We start from the raw sequence: 15977 nt of genomic DNA, 5'->3' as shown, positions 1-15977 counted from the left end.
CACTTGTCCAACCCAAAAGACATTCGGACATCTCGTGTGTACTCTGCTACGATGTTGAGGGCTGCTTGTAGATGATCTTCATCAGTACTATATAGCTTCGAATCATCCATGTAAAGCAGATGGGTGATCGAATATTTTCGATCACCCGGAGGCCCCACAGAGTACCCACGAGTTTTACGGAGAGCAACAGATATAGGCAGCCGTGAAATGCAAAACAGCAGAGGGCTCAAGGAATCGCCTTGGAAGACCCCTCGTTTGTACTCTACAACTCCGGTTACGTGCAATGCGTTTCCACTTCCAATGTGAAATCGCGTTCGCCAGAGCTGCATTGTACGCCGAATGCATTCCACTATTTCGGGATTGACTCCCAGGCATTTGAGTAGATATAAAAGCAATTCATGTGGAGTTGAGTCAAATGCCTTGTGATAGTCAATCCAAGCCATTGACAGGTTGCGTTGATAGTAGATCGCATCTTGTAAGACGCATCGATCCACTATCAGGTTCTCCTTGCAACCTGACAGGCCTCTTTTACTGCCACGTTGTTCATATATCTGTTGCCATACAGGCTCTATCTGCTGCAAGATACGGTTATTTAAAATTTTTGTAAAAATTTTATAAACCGCATTCAAGCAGGTGATAGGCCTGAAATTCTTAGGGTCAGACAAGTCACCTTTTTTAGGTATCAGTACGGTTCGCCCTTCTACAAGCCAGTCCGGAATCGGATCGTCAGCTCTAATGTATGATGTGAATATGCGTGCCAGATGGAGGTGGGTAGAAGTAAACTTCTTCCACCAGAAGACATTAATGCCATCTGGTCCCGGGGCAGCCCAATTTTTGCTGCCATTTAGAGCTGAACGAACTTCATCCACACTGACTGCAGGGCTCTCTTCATCAGCATTCTGCCGACGGTGTTCCCGACAGAATGCTTTGAAGTCGTGCAGAGCTGGAGTATTGGCGTTCACGTTTGGTTGATCTCCATACAACTCAGTCCAAAAAGCTTCCAACCGCTCAGGTGTTGGATAAGTCCCAGTAACATCGGTCTTTGCTGTCAGAAACCGTGAAGGGCTGGATCGAAACAACGAGTTGTCGACCAACCGCTTCAGCCTTTTCTCTAGTGACTTTTTGGCAGTCACTAGAGCCCGCAATTTATTAAGAGACTCTTCTTTGATGACAAGAAGAGTACTCTTGTTCAGTGTGTGATGACGCCACCGATGTTCAGCATCAATGCGTCGAATTCGGGGCGTGTATGCTTTTTGAGTTGTTTCGAACTCAATCACACACTGAATGCGGGAGACATGTTTCCGGGATCTGTCAATTTTGGAGCCAAGTTGTAAGATGCGCTGTCTCAACCTTGCCTCGATCGAGAGACAATGTCTCTCTCTCGGAAAAGCCGAAACTGCTGCACCATACACAACCTGGCTCACAGTGAGCAGGGTGGAGTCCTCCAGGATGGCTGCACGGAGATCTTCGTTTACCGCGTCAAGCTGTTGTTGGGAGTAAGTTATCTTTTTAGATATACTTACTTGCCGTCCTACAAAGGGATTGTTGTTGTCCAAGGAGGAACGGCGTCGCTCTTGGTGTAGTTGCGCCGGAAAGGAAAGTCTATTAGACTGCCTTCTGTCCGGCACAAGCGATCTTCTATTTCGCCGAAGATGAGCGGCATAATTACGCAGGTGTTTGGGCGTAAAATGCGCTAGCTCCGGATGCATATCACTCCAAAGAGTGTGCATCCGGGCCATATAGCCGCTCACCCCCGGCTCACTACGTTGGTAGCACACCAAGAGATCGACTCTCAGTTCCTCCGTCCACTTAAAGTAAGTCCTTAAGGCGCCAGGGTCGTCATCATTCATCGGGTCCGGCATGCTCCTCCCCCCTGATGAATGGTCCTCATCCGAAAAGGACCGGTTGTGGGGAGCACTTCTGAGTTGGTATCTTGTGGTAACTCAGTTATTTCCATGCAGTGGGTAGTTGGCCCACTACACGGGCTACGTCGTTCGCCTACAGACCTGATGTTATGGTCTGCGTTTCCCGCGATGCGCCGCTTGGAGGCCACGTAGCAAGCATCGCTTATTATTATTATTATTATTATTATTATTATTTGTTATTAATTGCTCAGGGGGGTTTTCCCCGGAGTCCGACTCTCCGAGGGCCCAGCCTGAGCGCCATCCATTACTGCTGCACCACTCCACACAACAAGGCGGTTAGTGAGTGCAGCAGGCCAAATTCATTTGCCTAAGTAGACGCAGGGATCCCAAAATGACAGCCTTTTGCATCCGCACTGCTAGAGACACGGCTGCTGAACTGCAAGCCGGTATCTTCGCAAGTGAAGACACAAAAGACTGTTTCATCCCTCCAAGGACGCCGACAACCAAAACGACGAGCTTGACACGGTAACCTGGGTACAGTTTGCCAATTTCAAACAGGAGATCCTGATATATCTGGTGTTTGTGCTCTTCTTTGGCCGAGATATTGTATTCGGCTGGGGCCGAAAACTCAATGACATAAATGTCACGAGTAGCCTTGTCAAAGAGCACAATATCAGGTTTGTTGTGGTCAATCCGCCGGGTTGTTGCGAATGGTATGTTCCAATAAATTTTGGAACTGTCATTCTCAACAACCTGCGGAATATCTCCTGGCAGATAAGGCAGCACTGGTGTCTCATCGATACCGCAGCTATATCTGAGATGATAATAGAGTACTCGCAAGGCAGCATTGTGACGCTGTATGTAGGCACCTCTTGCCAGCACAGGACATGCCGACAAAAGGTGCATCAGCGTCTCCGGATGTTGTTTACACGTCCGACAGGACGTGTCCGGAAGCTGCGCCTGGAGCACCTTGCTACGGTATTCGAGAGTGTTGATAACACCATCTTGGCAGGCAAATATAAACCCTTCGGTCTCGGACATCAGGCCAGCTGACTTCAAGAAGGTGAATGTCAGCTGGGTGGACAAGCCATGGTCACGGACGTGTTTGTAATACACGCTGTGCATGGACTTGTCCATGTGTTCACCGAGGAGTTTTTTTTCCTCGGCTATCCTGACGACGCTCTTGAACTCCTTTTTCGGGAGTTCAATGAGAGCGTTTATTTCTCCGAGACCTAAGGTATTTGCCGCGTAGATTGCTGCCTTATACAAGAACGACCCCTTCCGCGCATTTTCATGACTATGAACAAATTGCATCAGGAAGTCGTCCTCGTCTACTGTGAAATTGGCAACCTCGTATGTTAAACCCAGAACCAAACGATCGTGAAGCCGCTCCAAGCTCTGCAATCCTCTCCCTCCGATGTTCCGGGAGAGGTACATCCTGGCGACTGATGAGTTAGGGTGCATGCTCTGATTCATATTGATGACTTTACGGGTTTTGATGTCGAGATCTTTCAACTCATTTCGAGGCCATTTCAGGATCCCAAAAGAGTAAAGTAGGACCGGGACAGCGAGCATGTTAGTAGCTGAGACTTTGTTCTTGCCGGAAAGTTCTGATGACCAGATCTTCCGGAGTCTCCTAATATACTCACTGCGAAGAGTTGTTCGGACTTCAGAGACGGCATGCATTTGCCGCTCTTCAATCCCTAGATATCTGTACAACTCTCCGGCGTCTAATTCTCTTAAGACGCTCCCATCCACTAATTCGACATCTCCACCCGTATCAGAGCACTTACCCTTCGCCAGGTGTACGACCGCACACTTGTCCAACCCAAAAGACATTCCGACATCTCGTGTGTACTCTGCTACGATGTTGATGGCCGTTTGTAGATGATCTTTGTTGGCACTGTATATCTTTAGATCATCCATAAACAGTTGGTGAGTGATCGAGTATACTCGATCACTCGGTAGCCCCGCAGAGTACCCACGAGTTTGTCGGAGGGCAACAGATATTGGCAGCAGTGAGATGCAAAACAACAGAGGGCTCAGAGAATCTCCCTGAAAGACGCCTCTCTTGTACTGAACAGTTCCGGTTACGTGCAATGCATTTCCACTTCCTATGTGAAAACGCGTTCGCCAGAGCTGCATCGTACGTTGTATGCATCCCACTGTTTGGCGATTGATTCCGAGGCATTTGAGCAGATAGAGAATCAACTCATGTGAAGTTGAGTCAAATGCCTTACGGTAGTCAATCCAGGCCATAGACAGGTTGCGTTGGTAGTAGATTGCGTCTTGAATGACGCATCTATCTACCAACAAGTTGATCTTGCAACCTGACACGCCCTGTTTACTGCCACGTTGTTCGTATATCTGTTGCCACACAGGCTCTATCTCCTGCAAGATACGGTTATTTAAGATTTTTGTAAAAATCTTGTAAACCGCATTCAAGCAAGTGATAGGCCTGTAGTTCTTTGGGTCGGACAAGTCACCCTTTTAGGGATGAGTACGGTTCGCCCTTCTACCAGCCAGTCTGGAATTGGTTCGTCGCCCTGAATGTATGATGTAAAAATCCGGGCCAGATGAGCATGTGTAGAAGAAAATTTCTTCCACCAGAAGATGTTTATGCCATCTGGACCCGGGGCAGCCCAGTTCTTGCTGCCATTCAGGGCTTTACGAACCTCTTCCACACTGACTGCAGGGCTCTCTTCGGCGATATCCTGCCGTCGGTGTTCTCGACAGAATGCCTCGAAGTCGTGCAGAGCTGGAGTATCCGGGTTGACGTTTGGTTGATCTCCGTACAATTCACTCCAAAAGGCTTCCACTCGCTCAGATGATGGATAATTCTCGGGAACAGCGGTCTTAGGTGACAGAAAGCGTGAAGGGTTGGATCGAAACAAAGAGTTGTCGATCAACCGCTTCAGCCTTTTCTCTAGTGACTTCTTGGAAGCCACCAGAGCCCGCAACCTGTTAAGAGACTCTTCTTTGATGACAAGAAGAGTACTCTTGTTCAGTGTGTGATGTCGCCTTCGAAGTTCTGCCGCCAGGCGACGAACTTTGGCGTGTACGGTCTTTGAGTACTAACATACTCTATCACACACTGAATGCGGGAGACTTGTTTCCGAGAAATGTCAATTTTGTGTCCAAGTTGAGCGATGCGCAGCTTCAACTTCGCCTCGAAGGAGAGAGAATGTCTTCTCTCTATCGGCAGAAGCGAAGCCGCGGCACCGTAGACAACTTGGTTGACAGTGAGCAGAGTGGAGTCCCTCTTGAAGCTGTGTGGGGAGATCTTCGTTCACCGTGTCGAGCTGTTGTTTTGAGTGAGTCATCTTTTTGGAGATGCTCACTTGTCGACCTGTAAAGAGGTTGTCGTTGTCCTCGGAGAAACGGTGCCGTTCTTGGTGTAGCGGTGCTGGAAATGAAGGCCGATTAGACTGCCTTCTATTTGGCAGCAGCGATCGTCGATTATGCCGAAGGTATGAGGCGTAATTACGCAGGTGTTTGGGCGTAAAATGTCTGTGCTCCGGATGCATGCCACACCAAAGTGTGTGCATCCGGGCTATATACCCTGATACCTCCGGCTCGCTGTTCTGCCAGCACACCAAGAGATCGGCGCGAAGCTCCTCCGTCCACTTAAACTTAATCCTATAAGCGCCGGGGTCGTCATAAGTCATCGGGTCCGGTGTGCTCCTCCCACCTGATGACTGGTCCTCATCCGAAGAGGACCGGTTGTGGGGAGCACTTCTGAGATTATACTGTTTTGGAACTCAGATATTACGGTGCAACGGGTAGTTGGCCCGTTGCTCCGGTTACGTTGTTAGCCTACAGACCAGATGTTGCGGTCTGCGTTTCCCGCGGTGCGCCACTAGGAGGCCACGTAACAAGCACCGCTTATTATTATTATTATTATTATTATTATTATTATTATTATTATTATTATTATTATTATTATTATTATTATTATTATTATTATTATTATTATTATTATTATTATTATTATTATCATTATCATTATCAAATTCGTAAAAGCTCTGTTTTTAATCTACAGGCGATCAAAAACTGACTAAAAATTATGGAACGTTTTGGTCTGTTTTTTGACTTTGATGCGATCAAAACCAGCTAAATTATTGTGAAAAAAGTCTGATATTGCTATTGAAATAATAGAAAATAATTTTATTATAACATTAAAAATGGTCTGAAATTGGTCTGAATTGGAAATAGTACGGGCTAAAACAGATCAAATTGGTATATAAAATAGATACAGATAATAAAAATAAATTGAATGAAAAACATTAAAAAATTTTATCTATCATAAAACTGATTAAATTTTTTGACCCGGGATAGTAATCTAATAATATCAATCAACGTATAACTTAATAATTTGAATGGCAGATATATCTGTTCTGGATAACTATGTTGTTGTTGATAACTATTGTCATCAAATACTAAAGACCAATGGCTGGTTAATTCCGACTGCTCGTTAATCGCATCTGCCGAGGCAATTACATGACAGTTTATAATCAAATTATAAAGCAAGTCTACCGGGTTTTCCTGACAGCAACGCTATATAAGTATATTGTATAAGAATTTCACTTATTATTTTTTTTCATGTACTGACAAAATTTAAATACCTCCGTATGATGAATTAATAACAGAAAGGCTTTTGCCTCAGACAACTGGATTTAAATCTATCTGTAATCGGAAAGTATTAGAAGAATGTTGAGACTACTTTTCTATTATTCTTAGTAGTTTCATCATACCGGCTTTTTTTTGTAGATCAGTGAATTTTCTAAAAATATATGTGTCAGTTGAAGCTGAACACTTAATTGTTTACAAATTATAAAATTCAAATTTCTTTTCCTTTTAGTAATATTGTTTTTGTCTTTATTCTTTAGCTTTGATTTTTTGGCATATTTTTAGTAGATTTCATAAAAATAACTATTGTATTTGTCCTCATGACTTTTCATAAATTTTGCTAGATTGCGACTTAACTCGACGAGCTGAGTCAGAAAATACATACGGTTCAAAAGTTTATACATATACTAGCAATAAAAAATTTTGTTGACTTCAAAAAACTAAAAAAAAATGATTCGACGACGTATAATTAAATAATTTGAAATTACTTTTATGGCTTACAAGTGAAAAAAGTGTAATACTGATTAAAAACAATTGTAATTTGTTTTATATATATATAGCAATTTTGATCTAGAGTAGTATCATTCAAACTCAATTAAGGATGTATTATGTTTGAGAAATCAAAAAGCAAAAACTTAAATAACTGAAAAATTAAAACAGCTTTGATAATTAAAAAGAAAAAAAACAGAAAATAGCTTGCAAAACAGTATACACATTTATTGGTAACATTACTAAAAGTTTTTTTCATTTCGAACATTAGGGGTGGGCGGCCTAAAGCGGGTAAGCTAACGAAGAAGGCCTAGAAGTTTTAGTTTTTCTTCGACTTACTAACTAAATATTATTCTATCCGATATAGTAGTGATCGAACTTCAATATTAGATAAGAATGTTGTCTTAGTTTGGGCCTAACAATTATTATCAATAAAAAATAAAAACTCGTTTTGCCCTACCCCTTAGCCCAAAGCGGATAAGCACTACAAAGAGATGAATCTAATAATAAAACTAATTTGGATAATAAAATTGTGTATTTAACTAACATAAAAAAAAGATTTTTAGGCATTGCAATTATTCAAATAATGATCTTATTTTTATTTCATTAATTTTACGCAAAATAAGCATTTTTCTATTGAAATTGATATTAAGTATTCAATCAAGAATGTATTTCCGCTTTTTTCTCATATTTATGTAATACTTAATAATATTATAAGACAAAATGAGTATAGAATTGGATCAGAGCAGCGCAAGTAGGTACCCATTCCCTACCCGCTTTGCCCCATTACATGTTTTTTAGCTAAACAATTATAAAATTAAAAAAACAAAGAGTAAATGGTACCAAAATAATATGGTTTTATCAACATTGTCATAAGTATACTAGTTTTTGAATATCCCGATGACACATTCCATTCGTAATTTTAACAAATTTAGCGATTTCTTTATTTTGTATTTTGTAACTTTCTGTCCGAACTTGAACACCCAATCAGAACTTGCAAATACTCAGGAGTGTTCCCATGATGTTTACAAATACATACTTTGACATTCACACATAATGCCACAATAAAACAGCAACTACCCGCTTTGGACGAGGTACTCACTTTAGGCTACCCTCCCCTAAACTCACTCTGATTTTAATAATATCCATTTTAAGTATGATTAATCCAAAATAGTCTGTCAAATATTGACTTATTTAATTAATGACTGTTTTTTCTTTACTTTATAGGCTGCTCAATACTTATGTCCAGCAATATTTCCATGGGTAGATCGAGGACCTGCGACTGAAGCCTCGGGTCGCTACGTCATGAAGATGGTTGCGATACTCTATTTACTTATTTTGATATTCGACTTCATTGTAGTGGTCGGTATGGGCAATATGGGCACTTTTACGACAATTCTTCTGTTTTCTTTTTTGTTTGCCATTATTGGAGTATTGTTAGCAATAAGTAGAAAACCCCAGAATAGGTAATGGTCATTTATAAAAATTTAAACTTTTATTCTGACAATTGATAATTGAACTAATAAACGATAAAATTAACTTTTAGAAGCTCAGTTATGTTTATGACTCCAGGACTTCCGTTCGTACCAGCGATAGCAGTAACAGTTAACATTTACCTCATATTTAAACTCAGTATTTTGACTCTAGTTAGATTTACTATTTGGATGACGTTGGGTAAGTTATAATGATTATGTTTATGATTATTTTTGATGGAATAGTTAAATAATGTTTTCGTCTTTTTTTGTTTTTTAGGTTTTATTGTGTATTTCTACTACGGAATAAAGAACAGCACTTTAGAGCAAAAAGATTCGGATGATATTATTAATTCCAGCGAAAATGTTGGAAATATAGAATTAAAAATTACTGATCATGCAGGCGTATCTCCATCTCATCGACACGCGAATGAATCAGACCGCAGTATTTACGAGGGACAGCAACTAGATGCTTTTGGGCAGCCTGTATTTGGTAGCACTAACTTTGGTGGTAAACCAAGTAATTCCGGTTCTACAATGCAATCACATTCTACATCCCAAGGTTTTTTTGTTCCTGAAAATAATTTTCCCTCTTGGGATGATTAAGGATAAAATTAAAATATTTACGCGGGCTAGCATGTATTATACGCGTTAACGTTGTGGTCATAATAAAAAATACGAGATAATTGTTTTACGTAAAACCAAGTCTTATATTAATGCAGAAAGGTTTTTCTTAATGAGATGTTACTCCAAATGAGATTAAAGTTTATGCCTAGGAGTTCATTAATTAATCCATCGACTTCCATTGATTTTCACTTGATGTAAGATAATGGTAACAAATACAGTTTATTATTGTCAATTTTTATTTTATAATGCAAAAAAAAAAACAATAGTTTATTTTGAGTTTCCAATGAAAATATATGTTGGTTTATCATGTTTTAGAAGCCCTTTCTAAATATGAGCCCAAATAAAGCATTTTTATTATTGAGGATGCTTGAAAACTTTTTTTTTGTTCAAAGAAATGTACTAATAACAATTAACAAGTGATTAGAAACTGTGGTAGCTGTTTGAATTGAACGCATCATTTGCTGAATAATTATTTGTCTTTCTGTCATATATAAATCTTATAAGGTTTTTTTTCTTAAATTTAGATCTCATCGTTTATTTAAAATGTTAATTTCAAATAAATAAATTTAAAATCTTTCAACTCTCATTTATAGGTAATATAAAGTACCGGCGGGTAATAAGGCCTAGCTAAGGGAGATTTTGAAAAAAATCGAAAATATTGCATTTAATTATTGCAATGTATCATTGGTTTTAAAATTAATACATTAGCCATAAAATATAATGGAGTAATAGGAATTTTCACCATAAACAAACTCAAAATTAAATTTTTTCAAAAACCTTGCGAATAGGCCTTATTTTACTACGGTAGGGTAATAAGGCCTGCGGATTATACATACTGGAAATAGTTATACTATACTTGATAAAATTGGTAGTAGAGATCGATTATCACTTAAATTGAGCAACAATACTTTTTAAGATGTTGATAAAAAATAGAACAATGATTTTAAATTATAAAAAATGTTTACCATTTACTCAAAACTTTTTTAGAAATTCTTCTGCGCTACTTCAGCATATGACGGTTAATGAAATATAGAAGACAAGGAACGTTGTATCGGGACTCTATAAACTTAAAGCAACATTTCTATTCTAGACGCTTCTACTAGAGAAGTCTTTAGCGGAAGCGGTTATGTTAAATAGCATTTCTATAACTTAGGCCTTATTACCCGCGGGTACCTTAATTAAGAAGTTGATATTCTGTGAAAAATACTTCCAATTATGTTAAAAATATCAGGAATATTTTCCTAATTTCCAAATAAATTCCAAAAAAATCAATTTTTCACGATTCCAAAAATTTTTAAAGAATCTCAAACGATCTTTGAAAATTTTTAACTACAACTGATTTTTTGAGCGTGGTAATAGAACATGATAAACTAGTATTTTTTAATACCAAACTTGAAAATAATTTTTTTTTTTGCGTCGCCCTTAATATAAACTGTTAAATAAATTTTATTGTTAATTAAATTAATTAAAAACAACAAAATAAGTAAAAGCAATTGACTGTTTGCACTTGAAACGTAATATATTATAAGAATAATGTGGAACGTAATTGAATGAACGATAAAATGTTATTAAACTTTTTACATTAAGTTTTACATAATTATGCATAATCTCTTTCATAAATTTGAATATTATAAATTATAATCTTATAATCAAGCTTCTTATTGAAATGCAACAATTTTTGAATTAACGAAACAATTAAAACAAAAAAAAATAATAATTAACTTTTGGAAACAACTTATATGAATTTTCTACATTTAAGCACGTTTTATGTCTATTAAAGAGTGAGTCATGATTATACAGCATGTCGACAGAAAAATTAATATATTAATATAATCGATATAAAAAAATATTAAACAAGTAAAATTTTAATCGCCGATATTAATAAAATAATAATTAACTATTTGTTATAAACAATCTACGTAGATATACTGCCCAATATTACCGCACATCCATTACTATTGAAATTTGAAAGCTTTGATTCTATATAATTTACCGATAAAATATTCAGCATATCAATACTGTTGGCTGGGACGACAGTATTATTTTTAGTGGCGAATTTACATTTTTTAAAAGTGATTTTTTTCTTTTAAACTACATAAAACAAAAAATAATATGCATATCAAGTTAAATTTCTGAACTAATATTTATAATAGTTAGATTGTTCATTGTTTGAACATATTGATGAAAAATATTATTCCATTTATGACAGAATATTTTTAAAAAGCCACAAAATTTTATCTTTGAAGAAAACAGTGCCTGTACCTTAATTCTATTGTGTTAAATCTTCCATTCTGGATTACTTTAGTAAAACAAAACGATGTAATAAATATACAAGTGTTTTAGTTTAGGCATGAAAAATTCAAGTTTACTACACAGAAAAAAAAATTTTTTGAACCAAGAAAATTATAAGGAAGACCGAAGTTATTTTGGAGCAAGAAGAAATTTTCATGGCTTAAAAACATTTAACTTCGTTCAAAAAATTTTAACTTCATTCAAGAAATTTGTAATCTTCCTTAAAATTTTCTTGATTTAAGAAAATGTACGCTTAACTCAAAACTTTCTTTCTTTCTGTGTACAGTTTAATCGAAATTCAGGCAAAATGGTAACATGTAGTCGTTAATGATACTCATTTCAAAATTTTAAGGTATTCTAAGACTACACGTTTTTTTTTTTTATTTTCATTTTTATGATCATAAAATATGTTAAATTATTCCACTATAATTCCAGTTTGGTTAAATTATAATTTGAATAAAAAAATTCGCTGTCGAATTTTTTTATTAATTTGAAAATGTTTGAGATAGAAACTTTAACTTTTCAGATTTTATTAAGATACCTGTCAAGATTTACAATGCGCTTAAGCTTTTTTTATACATATATATGTTACTTCAAAAATTATTCAGATCATGACCTAATTAAATTTAAATATTGTCATTCGCTTTTTAGAAATTGAAAAGCAATTGTTTCACTTGGATCATTTCTCCATTACAACAATTTTACAGTGTAAACATGTGCAGCCAAATTTTTTTTTATTTTTTAGTCGTGCAACGGGAAATGAAGAATGAAAGTTTTTAACCCACTAATTTGATAATGATTGATTTCTGCCTTTTGTACGGTCAAGCTTGCTGCACCTTCTAGTTACTTCACCAATTTGGGTTTTTTTTAACCAATTTTGTTTTTTAACATTTGCATTTATTATTATTTTAACGGCGTATTCGAATAAAATAGCCTAAGTTATCAGGGAAATCACATTTTTTAGTGGATATGACAATAAGTACTGTTTAAATCTCAATTAAAATTGAAATGGTGAGAGAAAATAAAAAACAAAATATTTTCAGTCATTAATGGTACTGATTCATACTACTAATTAGTACGTGAACACACTGATTAATAAAACTAATTAATAATGAAGAAAAGCCATTAAAAATAGATTCTCTATAAATCTCTTTTTTCAACGCGACATTGCATAGGTGAAATTACTTCTTTCTATTAAACTGTAACTAAACATATCAGAACAATTGTTATCCTTACACGGAAAGAAGTAAACTGTAATAAACAATAGTCGATTTATAATGAGTAATGATCAACTACTAAAAATTACCATTTCGAACAGTAAAATCGTGATTTTAATAATCACTATGTAATATGTATCAATTAAATGCTGCAATTTATTCTTTACATGAAAGAAAATACTATTTCAAACAGTAATATTTGCTACGTAAATGTCGAAAATGTTAAAGTACAATAATTAAGAATTTTGACTTTGATATTTATCATTTCGTACCTAAAAAATGATCGCATGAGATGTAAAAAGTATAAAATACAGTTACTAAATTTTCAATACAAGCAACGTCAATATTTACAAAGTAAAATGGTAAATTTTAAATGCAACTCTGAAAATGAAACTATAATTATTGACTTACTTGGACTGGTAAAATATATATTTTAAGAGTAGAATTTTTACTTTTTCAAATGTTAAATTTTCCCAGAGTGAAAACTCCTTGTCCTCATCTGAGTTCCCCTTCTTCTCGTAGTATAGTCTGTATGTTGAAACGGCAATATTTTTGCTGTTTGAAACTGTAATTTTTCAAGATGAGAAAGTCGTTATTTACTGTAGTGACAGCTGTAGTGTACAGTAAAAAAATTTGCGTCATTGCGTCGAAAAATTTTGTGTTAAAAATTTTTATGTTAAAATTGAACAATTTTTTGTTTAAATTTAACACTTTTTTGTGTTAATTTAACACAATAAATGTTAAATTTACACAAAAACGTGTTAAATTTTAACATAAAAATTTTTGACGCAATGACGCAAAATTTTTAAATGTATACTAATCACTCATTTTCAATATGAAATTATAAATTGTGGTTTTTACGCTTTCTAAATTAAGTTCTATAATATTTATATTTTTGCCTCTCCGATGCCCGCTTTACTGTTTGAAACTATAAAAATTAACCGGAATCCGAGTAAATTTTACAGTTTATTTTTTTCCGTGTAGTATGGCTATGCTTAGAGTCATGATCTTTATAATTTAAAGTTTAATATTCCATACATACATACATATATTTCTTTTACTAATAATAATTGGTGTATACGTAATTATTAATTATAGAAAAAAAATACGTTAATTTTTCATTTCAACATAATTTTAAGTAAAACTAAAAATAGTTCAAAAAACGAATATTTATCTTTCAATTATTATCAGATTGTTAATTAGAGTGTATGCATAAAGTATGATCATAAAAACAGAAATTTTCTTTGTATAATTGGCTGTCGCGAAAAAATTAATATAATTACAAAATATGACTGTACGCAGTAATTGATACTTGCATTGATACTTTAGTTAGATTTTCAAATTCTTAGGTAGGAGGAAGAGGCCTATTTAAATATAATTATAAAAAATAAAATTTCTTAACGAATGAATGGAGAAGAAATATTCGTTAAAGAAAGAAAAAAAATAATACTTCATTTATCAAGTGGTTTTGACGAAATATAAAATTTATGATCGAGAATTAATAATTAGGTGGCTCCATAAATAAATACAACTTTTATTATTTCTGTTTTGTTGGCACGTAGTAATATCCTAATTTATTCACTCATCACTCGTAACATGATGGCTGACCCATACGCTAGAGGGCGTGTACTTTTTGTAAATATTAATTTTCATTAATTCTATCGTTCAATGTAGCTATTACTTTTAAAGAACGGTAATTGACTCGAGTATAATTGCTAATCTATACTGTATAGGAGTTGTTCTGCGCATGCATTTAATAAAATAAAAGTCTTGCTAAATTTTTTGTCATTCATTTTAGTAGCGTACCGGGTCACTGTTTATTTCATATTTTCCGAACTTCTATTTGACGCAAGATACTACCAGATGGTAGTAGGAACATTATGTTCCTAGTGCATGACACTACCGTGTCCCTAAACAATGTAAAAGAAATTAATTTATTTTTAAAGTAGATAAATTAGAAATATAAGTTCTACATTTTTCGTCAATTAATGTGTAGTATATTTATTGGAATGACTATTATTTACATTATTGGTAAATTAAACTTAAATTTTTTAGAGTAATTTGAAAAGTACCTAAATTAATGAATTTACAGTTCGAGTACGGAGATGGAATTTTTCCTTTTTTTGACGAAGAATATTCTTATAAAAGATTAAAAGATTAGATAGAATATCAAATTGATAATCCCTGATTTCAATGAACCATAAGAAAGAAAAAAAAATGAGAAAAATATCGTGATTTATTCAAATTATGTTATTAATAATAGTGAGAAAAAATAAATTGAAGCACGTAAGCAAACGAATCGAGTAAATACCTTTTTGTAATTTAAACTGTGTCGGGGCTAAGAGAAGCTGTATCGTACTTCCATTAAATTATTTAAATTTAATTTAATATAATTTTATACTATGGCATGTACGTCTGTACAATAGCCACTGTTCCTTTACATTCGAATGGTTGTACATGTTTGGAAAGATAGTTATAGATTATTGAAAGCGTGAATTATCGCGTTGAATATCTATTATTATTCATTGTAAAGAGATTATGTTGTCTCTGAATTTTAACGCACAGATATTATGAAATTGATTAGTATACAAGTTATATTAACGTTACTATATATATATTTATATATTTATATATACATATACATATATATATATATACATATATATATATATATATATATATATATATATATATATATATATATATATATATATATAAATCGTTTAAAATAGTGTATTAATGAGCGAATATTGAACAGAAGAAGAAAGTAATGAAAATGAATAAATTTGAATTGTAAGAACATAAATGATAAAAAAGTAAATAAAAAAAATGTTCATCTCCATCTATCACAATATATGTTCGTTTAACAGAGAAAGTGCATAATAACATTAACTAAAATAGATAGATTATTTTTTATGATTTATTATCTTGATAAATTTATTTTTTATGAAGATTTTTTCTTAAATGCATTCAAATTTATGTAGTTGACAACTTTATAGAGTATGTGAGTCAATGGAGATGATAATTTTTCTTATAAAATATAACCTTCCATAATTGCGTTATTTATATTGATAATAATTCAAATAAAAATGATTATTCAAAATTATTGAGTCAATTATTTTTTCATCAATCACCGTTTATGTACCGTATATATATGGTCTATTTGTGACATTCGTAAACGGTATTTAAATGGTGAATATACTATGTTTACACAGTAAATTCACGATGAATATACAGTAGATTTATAGTGAATAAACCGTGTTAAAACGGGAAGGGGATACTGTAAGTATATAGTATATGTATGGTGAATATATGATTAACGTACTGTATATATACAGTGAAAATTTTGTGTTTTCACGATGAGTTCACGATGTGTATATGGTATA

At 34.5% G+C, this 15977-nt stretch overlaps 1 protein-coding gene across 3 annotated transcripts in view; it reads left to right on the top strand.

Annotated features, from left to right (window-relative positions):
• LOC141534865 (solute carrier family 7 member 14) overlaps window positions 1–15685 on the top strand; it is a 68111-nt gene extending 52426 nt beyond the window's left edge. For all 3 annotated transcript variants that reach the window (XM_074254471.1, XM_074254469.1, XM_074254472.1), the window contains 3 exons: window positions 8211–8449; window positions 8530–8657; window positions 8736–15685. In XM_074254471.1, the coding sequence (XP_074110572.1) occupies window positions 8211–8449; window positions 8530–8657; window positions 8736–9061 (693 nt within the window). In that variant the 3' untranslated portion in view covers window positions 9062–15685. The remainder of the gene's footprint in view (window positions 1–8210; window positions 8450–8529; window positions 8658–8735) is intronic.
• Window positions 15686–15977: the final 292 nt, after the last annotated feature.

The sequence above is a fragment of the Cotesia typhae genome, unplaced genomic scaffold, assembly GCF_013202065.1.
Source record: "Cotesia typhae breed Kobodo isofemale line unplaced genomic scaffold, CoteBio_Ctyphae scaffold_13, whole genome shotgun sequence".
NCBI lineage: Eukaryota > Metazoa > Arthropoda > Insecta > Hymenoptera > Braconidae > Cotesia > Cotesia typhae.
The sequence above is the reverse complement of the archived record's forward strand: the minus strand, read 5'-3'. Positions and strand labels throughout refer to the sequence as shown.